This window comes from Gracilinanus agilis, chromosome 5 (genome assembly GCF_016433145.1).
Source record: "Gracilinanus agilis isolate LMUSP501 chromosome 5, AgileGrace, whole genome shotgun sequence".
NCBI lineage: Eukaryota > Metazoa > Chordata > Mammalia > Didelphimorphia > Didelphidae > Gracilinanus > Gracilinanus agilis.
Genome location: NC_058134.1, coordinates 112,668,050 through 112,681,319, shown reverse-complemented (window position 1 = coordinate 112,681,319; position 13,270 = coordinate 112,668,050). Strand labels below are relative to the sequence as shown.

At 40.4% G+C, this 13,270-nt stretch overlaps 1 protein-coding gene across 1 annotated transcript in view; it reads right to left on the bottom strand.

Moving 5' to 3' along the window:
- Positions 1 to 10,269: 10,269 nt before the first annotated feature.
- Positions 10,270 to 13,270, bottom strand: part of CREB3L2 (cAMP responsive element binding protein 3 like 2) — a 165,859-nt gene continuing 162,858 nt past the window's right edge. Inside the window, exons 11-12 of the mRNA XM_044678496.1 lie at positions 12,503 to 12,737; positions 10,270 to 10,715 (exon numbers count right to left, since the gene is read on the bottom strand). Coding sequence (XP_044534431.1) covers positions 10,640 to 10,715; positions 12,503 to 12,737 — 311 coding nt within the window. The 3' untranslated portion in view covers positions 10,270 to 10,639. The remainder of the gene's footprint in view (positions 10,716 to 12,502; positions 12,738 to 13,270) is intronic.

Below are 13,270 nucleotides of genomic sequence, written 5' to 3'. Positions count from 1 at the left end.
CTGCTATTTACCTAGCTTTAATAATCCCTTGATTCTCTCAGAAAACAATTAATTTTGATTGGACACATGATCAAGGGGCATCATGCTAGGATATGAGTAGCACAGTGTTGCAATCCATCACAAAGGGGAAAGGAGCCACAGATATTATGGACTTATGAAACACAGAAAACCATGCTCCATAAAAATGCTCACAGGCTATATTTGGCATCATTTCATAGAGGGCCACTCACACTTTGCAAAGATGGCACCACTTGCAACCCCAATCTAGTTAAGTCATTAATATTAAAGGAGTATTCTGATTCATGCTACCTTTCAAAACTAGACCACCATAGAGCAGTAACATTATCGAAAAGGTGAGAAAGAGGAATATAAAGTGTGCACAATGAAACCAACTAGAATGTCCCAAAGGCAGAGCTAGGACCTATCTCTGGCACTGTGGATCCCATGTTCTAACTCAGGATTGCCTCAAAATATTATGAGATAGCAGAAGAGGTCCAGAGCAATAGTGAACAAAAGCCTGAATGCACATAAACTGAAACTATTGGCTAGAATTACCCCAAGGTCAAATGTTACTCATAGTAACCCTTTAAAAATTCAATGGGGAAAAAAATAAGGGAGAAATTATATCTGGAGGGGATAGCATAAACAAGGAACTAACTGATCTTTCAACTACAGGTTCCATCATGGGATAGATTCTGTTTAGAATTGTGAATGTAGAGCTGGAAGGTACCTCAGAGACCATTTGGTCCAGCACTCATTTTATACAGAGGAAACTGAGGCCAAGAGAAAGAGGATAAATGACTTTCCCAAGGTCACACAAGTAGTAACTGGAAGAGATGGGATTTGAACTCAAATGTCCTGTTCTATTCTCTTTTCATTGTCCTACACTCGAGGTTTGTTCAGGTATTTTTTCAGTCATTTGACTCTTCATAATCTTATGTTTCGGGGATTTCTTGGCAGAGATACCAGAGGAGTTTGCATTTCTTTCTCCAGCTCATTTTAGTGATGAGGAAATGGAGACAAAAAAGGGTTAAATGACTTGCCTAGGGTCACACAGCTATTAAGTATCTGAGACCACATATGAAGTCAGGTCTTCCTGACTTCAGGCCCAGAACTCTATGCACTATACCACCTAGCAATGAAAGCAGTTTGCATTTACATATAAAGAGATACAGCTAGATGTCACTAGGAATATGAACCTGGCATCAGGAACATTTGTGTTCAAATCTAGCCTAAGATATCTACTAGTTCTTGGATCAGTCTCCTAATCTCTTTTTACTTCAATTTCCTCAACCGTAAAATGGGAATCATAATATTCATTGGGTTGCTATGATAACCAAATGAGATATTCAGAAATCATTTAATACATTTCCTGGCACATAGTAAGCACTTAATAAGTACTTCTTTATTACTTTCTTGTATATTCAATTTTCTAATTTAAAGTGATGACATCATTTCCAATTTAATCATAGAAACTCAGCACCTCCTAATTTTTTAGCTACCAAATGCTGGATTTGCCCTAAGAAAAGCAAGAACATGGAGCAACCTACCCAATAAAGACAATCATGCCAAAGGACAAAAAACACCAGAATCCAACAATAGCTTCCTGAAACTTCTGGCACTTGACCATGACATGAAGCCCATAGGGGAGTTGCACTCTGTGATAGGATTCTGGTTTCCCATTGATTAGTGGACAGAACAGAACATTCATTCAGTCAGATAGTCAATAAGCATTTATTAAGGACTTACTGTGTGCCAGGCACTGTGTTAAGCACTGGGTATACAAAGAAAAGCAAAATACAGTCCCTGCCTTCAAGGAGCTCCCAGGCTAATGGGGGGAGACAATGGGAAAACCACTGTATATGTACAAGATATTTACAGGATGTTGGAGATAAACAACAGAAAGAAGGGACTAGTATTGTGGGAGAATAGAAATGCTATGTGTAAAAGATGGGATTCTAGCTAGGACTTAAAGGAAATCAGGAAAATCAAGACACTGAGATGCAGAGGAAATTCCAGGCATGAGGGACAGCAAAGGACAATGAGATAAGAGTGCTTTGTTCAAGGAAGAACAGAGAGGCCAATGGCACTGGATCCCAGATACTTGGAGGTAAGGTGTACCTGTTAGAAAGATAGAAAGAGTCAGGTTATGAAGGGCTTTTTAATACCAGTGTATTTTACATTATATTCTGGAAGTGATAGGGAACCATAAATGGAGGATGAAGGAGAGCTGTGCCATGTCATAACTGTGCTTTAGGAAGATAATTCTGACAGCTGAGTGGATGATGAACTGGAGTGAGGAAACACTTAAGGCAGGGAGATTCAACTAAAAGACTATTGTAATCGTCCAGACATTAGGTAATGAAAGTCCATACCATGTGGTGGCAGTGTCAGAGGAGAAAAGGTGACATATACAAGAGAAGATAATGCTAGGACTTGACAACACTGGATATAGAGGATGAAAGAGTGAGGAATTCAGAATGACACTTGAGTTTCAAGCCTGGGTGACTTGAAGGAGAGTGGCACCATCAATAGTAATAGGGAAATTAAGATAAAGAGAGGAATTTTGGGGAAAAGACATTGAGTTCAGTTTTGAACTTGTAAGTTTAATATATCTATAGGGCATCTAGTTCAAGATGTCCAAAAAGGCAGTTGGAGATGTGAGACTGGAGGTCAGAAGAAAGGTTAGGACTGGATAAGTAGATTGTAAGAATGTAAGAATCTGCATGGTGATGATAATGGAATCCATGAGTGCTGATGAAATTACCAAGTGAAATTGTTTAGAAGGAGAAGGGGACAGGGCTCAAGACAAATCCCTAATGGACACTCAACAATACAGATGTAATCTGGAGAAAAATCCAGCAAAGGAGACCGAGAGGGGGCAGTGAAGTAGATAAGAGAACCATGATGGAGTAGTATCAAAGAAAACTAAAAAGAAGAGAATATAAGGGAGAAGAGGGCTATCATAGTAATGTCACAGGATGTAGAAAAGTTAAGAAGATGCAGACTGAAAAAAGGTCATTAGATTTGGAATTAAGAGATCATCATCTGAGGGATTTATGGAAAGGAACACTACCCACATTCAGAGGAAGAACTACAGGAGTAGAAACACAGAAGAAAAACAACTGCTTGGACACTTGGGTCGATGAGGACATGATTGGGGATGTAGACCTAAAAAGACCACACCCATGTAACTATCAATAATGTGTAAATAAGTCTTGACTGACCACACATAATAAAACCAGTGGAAATGCGAATTGACTACAGTGGAGGGGGGTGGGGGGTTGAGGGGGTGAAGGGGAAAGTAAAAACTTGACTTATGTAACCATGGAAAATTTTTCTAAAAATAAAAAAATTATTAAAAGTAAAAAAAAAAATAAAAGAGATCATCAGTAACTTTGGAGACAACTTTTGGTTGATTGATAAGAGTTCAAAGACAGACTATAGAGACTTGTGAAGAAAATGAGAAGAAAAGAAATGGATTTTAGATGCCCTTATTCACGACTTTAGTCACAAAAGGGAAATGAGTTATGAGACAATAGCTAGGAGGCCTAGATGGATCAGGTAAGGGTTTGGGGGGATGGGAAGAGGGAAGATATGGGCAGGTTTTCCAGCAAGAAGAAGCAGATTGTAGATAGGGGGAGATTGAAGGCAAATAAGATTGTGGATGATAGAGGGCAATATGCTGGATAAGAAGAAGCTAAAATGAGATCATTTGTGCATGTAGAAGGGTTTTCTTTGGCAAACATCAAGGGGTGGTGGAGACAATAGCAGAAGATGCTTAAATGATGTGAAATGAGGAGGGGAGAAACATATGGTGGAAGACCTCAATTTTTCAATGCAATTTGAGGCAAAGTTTTTGACAGAATGGAGGGACTTTGAGAGGTTTGAGGAGAAATAAAAGAGCTGGGGAAAGCTTCTACAATGTGTGAGATAGTGAATTAATTAGGGAAGCATAAAAGGATAGAATTATTATAATGAGGATCCATTTGTGATTATGGAACACAAATCTGTAGTTTTGTGTTTTTTCTCCAGTTTCATTCAACAGCAATTGAGTAGAAGTAAGGGATGGTGGAAGTAAATCAAGGCTAAGGGTGGACAATTTATTCTATCAGCTATAGGATAACAGGGCAAAGGATTTGAAAGAAGACAGTGTAGAGTTGAAGTGTTTCACCAAAGGATCAAAGTGGAAAAGGAAAAAGCATGTAGACAGTGTAGGGATCATGGCATGAGAAAGAATGGAATTTGAGGATGAAAAGCAAAGGAAGAAATGGAATGATAACAGGTTATGGTTAGATAAGGTCATTTCAGAGTTCATTAATATAAAAGTGGTGTGTTTGTGAGCGAAGGCAAGGTGAAGGACATGATCCTCTCTCTGTGTAGCTGAAATATGGTGAACAAAACTATAGAAACAAGTAAGTTGAAGAATTGGAAGATTATGATGTCTAAGGGAATATCAATAAGTATGTTGAAGTATTCTAGTTAAAGGACAGGAGCTGGAGAAGAGAGTAAAACTGTGAACCAGGCATTGAACTCATTAATGAAAAGAGGGAAGAATCTTTGAGGTCTGTAGTTAATAGCTCTAAATATTTTGATTGGATGGTAGATATGAATTGAGTAGACCTCAAAAGAAGAAAGATTACTAAGAGATTAAAGTAGAGAGATAACTTGGAAATGCTAATAAGGAGCAAGGAGTATTACAACTTCTTCACATTGAATAGTAAGTTATCACTTCTCAACAAGACCCCCCAAAATGGAAGGAATGGGAAAAGAAAAAAACTTAAGACAAATGCAAATGTGTTACCTGTAAAGCAAGCATACTAGAAAGCAGAGTAGAAGGAGTTATAGCTTTAAATTAGGACATTAGGTTGAAGGGCATAGGAATAAGGGATCAGAGTGGGCAATAGGGGATGGGAAGATACAATTTTAATTATAACAATCAGATTGCAAAATCATTGGGATTAGAAGGATGTGATCTGATAGGTTTGTTTAGACTGAGGAATGAGTTCATTTAGGTTAATATATCTAAGGTTTTGTCTTCAGGATGACATCATCTCAGGACTCCAGTAAGATGATCTGTTATGGTGAGCCAATAGAATGGCATTTCTCTGTTCCTAGTCACCATAGAGGGAGGACCAAGGGAAAGGTGAGATTTTGAGTTTGGCTCTCAGATGATCCACCTTATCTGGCACAGAATAAAATTCAGTGGTGAGGTCATGGACACATTTTATCTTGCCCTGTCTTTTTAATTTTTTTTAAGAATTGGATCACATGGACAGGGATCTTCCCTATTGGAAATAATCCCGCTCTTCCGCTCTTCTCTTAGTGTCCCTAACTGCTACAAGCTCATTTTCACATGTATTAATTAGAAATCTTGAACCTTTCGACTCCATCTCCAAGAATTCTTTTTTCATTATCCAGCATCTTTTCCCTTTATCCCCAAGTTGCGTGGGTGCTTACCATGTTTGTATATAGTTGTGGGTAACTCCACCTCTCGCTCTCTCTTTCCCGCCATGCTTGGCTGGGTGAGCTCTCTAGTTTTTATTTTCCTTTGCTTCAAGTTAGTCTTAATAAACTTAATAAACATAATACATGGAGTATATTGGATATTAATTTTGAAGCTTACACAAGGAATAATTTTAGAAACAAATGAACTAAAATACGCAAGCATAACAAAGTAAAAACAAGACAAAAACACAATCTCTTCCTTACCCTGTTTTTAAAGTGACTTCTGAGAAATGACATGAAACCCAGCGGGTCCTGATCTGCCAGGGCCAAGGCAAATCCAGGCAAGTTTTTGTCTTGAAAAATAGAAAGAGGTTTGTGTGAAGCCAGGAGATGGGTGTTACCAGGTTGCCTTATATTTTGAGGCCAGGCAGTTCTTAGCTTTGGGAGCTATTTTTTTCATGTTCTCTGTCCTCTAAAAGCTGTTCTTCAAAAAATTTAGAACTAGGCTGTTTGTTTTTGGCATCCTCCCAATTCCTATTGTAGCGCCTCTCTTCTCCTTCCTGGCATCTCTTTCCTTTGCAGCTCACTGATAAATTAATGCCTCCAAAGTCAGGGACCAGGTGATGAATTTGGGAGTTACAAAACAAATCATGGAAATATCTACTAAGGTTTGCAAATCCAAACCAATAAAATGGCAAATCTTTTGAACTATTGAAGGGACTATCTTTCATGGGTTATCCTTTCCAGAGAAGAACATTTATTCAATTGAATAACAGGGTTTTGGAGATAAAATGAGTTCCCCAGACTCAATTTCACACATCATGATAAGTGGATGGGGATGGTATTAGGGGCAGCCTCATGTCACACACATAGGAAGCTACCCATTCCTCACCTTCCCCCTATCTTGCCCTGATTTATAAGGCTGGTCCTAAGACTGGCCTTTTCTTCAGTCTAGAGCAACGGTCGGCAACCTTTTTGGCCATGAGAGCCATAAACACCTGCGGAAGGAGGAGGATGGAGGCAGAAGGTGCTGGAATATGGGGCGGGGGCTGAAGGGCCCCCTGGGGCACATGCTGGGGCTCTGCCCAGACTGGCCAATAGGGAGGTGGAGCCAGATATGGCTCAAGAGCCATATGTTGCCGACCCCTGGTCTAGAGGATGTTGCCACTCCCTACAGTGCTGTACCTGATATCAAAATACTGATTTTACCAGGCTTCTGCTGTACAGAACAGATTGTCCGGGCTGGGGGTCTAAATGGATCCTAGATGCTTGGCCTAAGGATATTGGAGGGCAGAGACAAAGTAGAGAAGCAGCTGGATCCTAGTAAAAAGATACTTGGGCAGCAAAATGCAGGGTCAGAAAGAAATCACCTCAGTGACTTTGTGGGAACAAAGGATTAATTCAGTCATCTATTAGAATTCAAGTTAAACAGACTGGGAGAAGGTTGGGGTGGGAAGGTTGAAAAGGGGTGGCCAGGACCTGTATGCATCTTAGTGGGGAAAATTGTAAATATCTATAATTTTTTTGCTTTGAAAGGGAAAAAATAAGTCCCTTACCAATGAAAATGCTTGGCACTAATAAGGAGCTCTCCAATACCAACACCAACCAAACCCACACAAAACTTCTAGTAGTAGAGGGAAATCTGGGTGGGGAGGAAAGGCAAGTTTTATGATGTTAGCAAGAACCCACAAGATTCATGAAAATCCCTTTTAAAATGGCATTGATGCCTCTCATTTATGGTCTTCCTTTTCCAATAAAAAGCAATGCTACTCTGAAGAGACTGATTACCGGAAATGTGAGTGGTTTCTCTAAAAACCACTCCAACTCTGTGGAAGAAATGGATTGGGGAGCGGAAGAGCCTGGGGGGAGGAACTGTCGGGGAAGTAAGACAGCAGAAGGGGTGGCTGTGTTTCAGAAAGGCATCAATGATAAAAGGATTGACTGGTAACAGCCTCGATAATTACAGTGTGATATTCTATCACTCACAAGTGTAGCCAAAGGGCTTGGGAGAGAAAAAACAAAACAAAACTTATCCATATACTGAAAACATGATTGAAGCTAGCACATGCCATATGTTTGATTTCCACAAATATAGTTTATTTATTTATTTTATGGCTCCTCTAATATCCTGATTCATCAACACTTAAAACTCCCTAGACTCCAACTCCTGCCAATACTTGGGAGCTGCTGAAATCATCAGGGCAAAGCAGGCATCTTGGACATGGACTATGCTACTGGAAATTAACATAAATCAAACCCACTGGTGGTTCTGGGTGAAGCTAAAGAACAGACAGAATTACACAATCCATTCTCTCTGGCCTGGTCATTCTGCATCTGCTTTGATGAAGTCCATGGTGCCCCTTAATAAAATGCTTATTAAGCTACTTAATAATAATAATAACAATAACAATAACAATAGCAACATCAATAATAATAATAGCTTACATTTACAACATTACACTTAAAGGTTTATAAAGCACTTTACATACATTATTTCATTTGATCCTCACAACAACCCTGTGAGGTAGGCAGTGCAGGAATTTTACAGATGAGGGAATAGAGGCTAGAAAGCAATTAAGGAACTTGCCATTATTACACATCTATTTAGTGGCAGAGCCTACTTGATCAGCAGTCTTCAGGCTCCAAGTTGAAGGTCTTTTCCCTGATATCACTATGTGGTAGGCCACCTGAAGGCACCCAGAAGCAGATTAAGTCTCAAAGCATATTCCGTTGTTGATAAGAACAATGCCACTCAATTTATGGCTGGCAAGACTGTTCTCTGGCTTTCCTCTTACTGCTATATGAGAGAGAGGGGTATTGCGGGATAAAAGCAGAGAACTGGGGAAGTCCTTAAAGCCAGTCTTTGCTGGAAATCTGCTTCTTTTTGCACAAAGTAATGAGTCTTCCACTGTTAGTCACAACTAGTGATCATTGACATCCAAGATGGTGCAGGAATGATGGAGATCATTGCACTGGGTTGTCCTCTCACTTTACTCCTTGAAAAATGAAAACCTCTTTTTAAAAATCACTTGAGCCTCATCTTGTTTAGCTCTATCAAGCAAATGAGTAATATGGCATAGTGAATGTTAGTTCAGGAGCCAGGAAATGTAGGTTCTAATTCCAGCCCTACTTATGTGGCTTATTAGTTAGCTTCACCTCAATTTCTTCATCTGTAAAAATTGGGGGATTAGATAAGATGATGTCTAAGATCACTCCCAAGCTTCGAAAGTCCATGTGTTCAATGAAAATTCAAAGAAGAGAGATATTCAGAAATGACCTTTCTTCTTCCCTTCTCTCCAATCCCTACCAATGCCACCCAGGACCCAGGGAGATGATTTTTAAGGACCTCTTCAGGCCTAACAATCTCTGACTCTAAGATCTAGGATCAAATATCTGGTATTAGAACACAGAAACTTAGGGCAATAAAGTAGGGACTGGTGGGGAAGTACACCTGTGATCCTCAAATGTACCAGAGCAGACAAAACAGGAAACCATTTACAAGATAGGATAGGGAATGTTAATGATGCCAAATCCTGTTACCTGTTATTGGACTGGAGGCCTATGGATCATTTTGAGAATCCCTCTTAAGTATAGCATGCAATAATAGAATGGACAGATGGGGCAAAAGAAGCAGAGAGAGCGATTACAGATGTAAATACAAAATGAAAACATTTTTCCTACAAAAATATTTTACAAGCTGGGGGGGAAAATTAAGGAGAGTTTATTACATTGTACAATTAAAAAGGCAATTTCCACTGCCTATTCATATGAGAAGGGGCATAATTTTTGTCTTTTATAAAAAGCTTATTTTAAATCATAAAAAAATAAAGTTGAAAAGGTCAATTAAGATAGGTCTCTTTGGATAAGTGGGGAAAAGTAGCCAAAGGCTCCCAGGGGAAAGCAAACAAATATGTAGGAGCCAAAGTTATCTGCCCCACCAGTACAAGGAACTTCAAAGTAGTCCTGTTGCACTGGTAGAATCAATAGAGCAGAAAGTCCAAAAAAAGTCAAAAGCAAGGGTCCAGAAAGGCAATGATCAGGTCCTCTGGTCCCAAGGATAGGGCTTTAAACTTCCTGAAAAATGAAACAGGGAAGGAGCCCTATTGCTGGGTCACAGGAGCCCAGATGAGTCTGCCTAGACAAAGACAAGAGTTTGGTGTTTTGTGTCTGGAAGTTACAGGGATAGGGGCTTTTCATGACCTGTAATTTTCTTACAGGCTTAGGGTTTTGTAAAAAGGTTTAAGAAAAAGAAAAAAGAAATGAAACTAGGGCTGGGAAGGAGGGGTAGAAGGAAAAGTGGGGAAGGGGCAAGACTTAAAGCCTCCCACGACCTCTCAATGCCAAAGCTCAATTCAAGTTTTTGGCTTAGTTGAGGGGGAGGCATCTAATCTCTTCAGTTTGGCTACCAGAGGAAAGCCTCAGAAAGCTAATAAATACTATTTACAACAAGGAGGAATTTGGGAGGTAGAACTCTGAGTATATGGATAAGGGTTGGAGGGCTAATCGGGGAATCTATAAGCAACAAAAATAGACAAGGAGGTCTGGAGGAGGATAAAACATTCCCTCAGGTGTTTTACCTGTAGTCTTGAGAAGAAGAAAGGGAAGGTGGTAAAGGAGAGCCCCAGTGGGGAGAGCATAAAGAGAACAGGTTGGAAAATGATGGCTGATGTATTTTCCTGGCAGTTCTTCTCTTAAAGTCTATTGGGGTTTCATCTTGGTGACTCAGTTTGACCTGCCACTCAGCTCTACCAAGGTTAAACACTGAGACAAACCAGATAGATGGTGGTCAATCACCTCCTCAAAAGAGGCTTCTGGGGTTCTCTTTGCCAAGACTAGGGACTCTACTCAAAGAGACTCATCTCCTTCTCTAATATTGATCTTGCCACAATTATGAGGGCTGGGGAATAATTTCTTGGCACTATGGTTAGAAGGAGGCCCATGACCCACCCCTGATCCTAACTCTAAAATAATTTTCTGTGGCAATGAGGGGAAAGATAAACACAAAGACATGGGGGGGTGGGAATTGGAGTGGGGAGGGAATTTGAGAAGGAGATCAAGATCCCTCAGGATGTCTGAGGAAGTCTCTCAGCCTCTCTTCTCGGCCCAAATTAACACTTTTCAGTGCTTTGGTTGAAGTTGGTTGGCCGGGCTCTGTTTATGGGAGGAGGAGAAGAGGGGGAGAAGAAGCTCCTTAAAAAGTCGCATTGACTCTTCTGTCAATTTCAATGACTTTGAGTGTTTCATTTGCCTCCAGTTTGGAGCTGATCCTGTAAAGGGGAAAAATATATATTTGTGTATTAGTTATTACTTACTAACAGCTATAATTCCTTCCCCTACCCTCTAGCACTCAACATTTGGCAGTTAATCTTGTGGACTAACCCAGGCATTTTCCCTGCTACTATCAGGTTTGAGGCTTTTCCCACTGTTTACTAGTATCCCATCCACCCACTTATTCACTCTATACCTAGTACCCTCCTTCTGTCCCAAACATTTCTCTATCCAGTAATCTTCTATTAAGAGTTTGAATTCAGGTACATTTGCTTACATATCTGTATCTGGAATAATACTTCTAAGGCACTAGATCTCCATCTGGAAGGTTCCATAGAGGCCATCTAGCCCCATCTCCTTGCTTTTACCCTTAAAGAAAGCAGACTCAAGGAGATTAAGTGGCCCAGGATGATAGGACCATTGACAGAGAGCTAGAATGGAACCTGGAGGTCATCTAGTCCCACCCTTTTATTTTACTGATGAGGAAATCAAGGCACAGAAGTTGAGACTGCCCAGAGGTTACACAACTAGTAAGATTCTGAGGTAGTATTCGAACCTAGGTCTTCCTGACTCCAAGCCCAACTCTTTATCCATTGCACCATGTTGCCTTGTCCAAGGTCACATGGGTAATGACTGGCAGAAATCTAAGTTCCTCTGTCTTCAGAGTGATGTTCTTTCCACTGTCCTACTCTGTGTATTAACTAGCAATGAAAATTAACTATACAGAATTATAGGTTTTAAAGCATTTTATAGGCACATTATTTATTTGGTTCTCACAACAACCCTGTGGGGTAAGCAAGGCAGGAATTGTATCCCCATTTTACAGATGAAAAAAATTAAAGCCCAGAGATAATTAAGGATATACCTAAGATCACATAGCTATTCCAAGAACATGAATTTGAGGCTGGTTCTGCCTGACTCTAAACTCAATGCTTTATTCACATTATGTGTATTCTCTCTCCTTTCTCCCACTCCAGTGTCTTATCCATCTCTGTGTGTCTCTCTCTCCACTCTATTTTTCTCCCTTTTCTTCTCTCCTTCTTTCTCTCCTCTCCCTTCCCCTTCCATTCTCTTCTTTCTCTGTCTCCGTCTGTCCATCTCATACACACACACTTGTTAGTTTTCTCATTCTTCATTTCCTATTTATCTGCCACAGAGCCTTGCAAGTTTCCCACAAAGGCTTTTGATTGATTGTTATTGTAACTTGTATTAATTGCTTTAAAAACCACTAGCAAGTACAGGGTCCTGGAACATTTGTTTTATTGGGATGAGTCATATGAAATTAGCAGCATTCGTAGCATCCATTTGTTTTTTTCAGCCAGGAAAAAAGGTAAACTCCAGCTTGGACCAAACTAAATTCCAGTGTAATTTGATATTAAAAAGTCAAGCTCTTAAGGTTTCAAAAAAAATATCCTGAAACTTCTTAAGCTGGAGGTTGACATATGCTGGGTATGTGGGCAGCTGAGTTCTCCATGTTCCAGCTCCCCACTGTTACTTAAGTAGCTACTAATGTGGAAGGCTCATTGCAGTCCTTGCGCCTATTCCCAATTCAGAGCAGCAAGTGACGGGCAGCAGAGATCTCTGCATCCTCAGTCCTGGCATCACTGAGCTGGAATGGGGTCTAGGACAATCATTGCCCACTAGTAGCCAAGGAGGGCAGCACTAGGACCAGACTAAGCTCACTTGGTCATCGGAGGTCACAAAATGATGTCTCCAGCTAGGCTCCAAGAAATGGACTTGCAAACCCCAAAGCAACATAAAATAAACCTGTTTCCATTTCACTCACCGATGCTGCCCAAGTTCCAACAGCACTGACTTCTCTAACCTCGTCTCATTTGATATCCTGAACTGAGCAACACTGGCCTCTTCAGCCCTGGGTCTTGGCTCCAAGATGGATGTCTCAAGGATTGGGGGCCCTCTTTCTCTGTCTTCAAGGTCCCCTTGATCCCCAGGTAAAGCTAGGCTCTGAGCCTCCTCCAGTGGAGGAGGTTCTTCATAGATCAGCAGACTCCTGGATCTCACTAAGGACAGAAAGAGGGAACAGAGGCAAAAAAATGACCAAGAGCATCACAGCCAAAGTCAGTCTCACAATGCAGGTCTCCACAGGCAATAGAGAGCTTTGGGGGCTGGGGGCTGTCCTCTCTTTCAAATAACACCAATCACTATTCAAGACAGATCCTGAAATCCTAATGTTTTCTGTATGTACAAATTATACTACACTGAAAAGCAAAAGCATATCAATACAGGGAATTGTCAAAGCAATGCCTTCTTAATTCTTCTTCCCCATCCTGCCACTTCATCCTTGTCTCTAGGGAGCACTATCTAGATGGTGGTGAATAACCAGGAATTTGGGGAAGACCAAACCCAGAGAGGGCAGAGCAGCTCTATTCTATACTTCAAAGAGGAAAATAGGATAGAGAGATGACAACAGAGCTATCAGGGCCATCTCTATTCTCCAAGGGACAAAGAGCTAAGGATATATCAATCACAATTCAAACATCCATCACTTTTAATTGATTAACATTATTTTCCTAAGACATCTAATTTTTCCTAT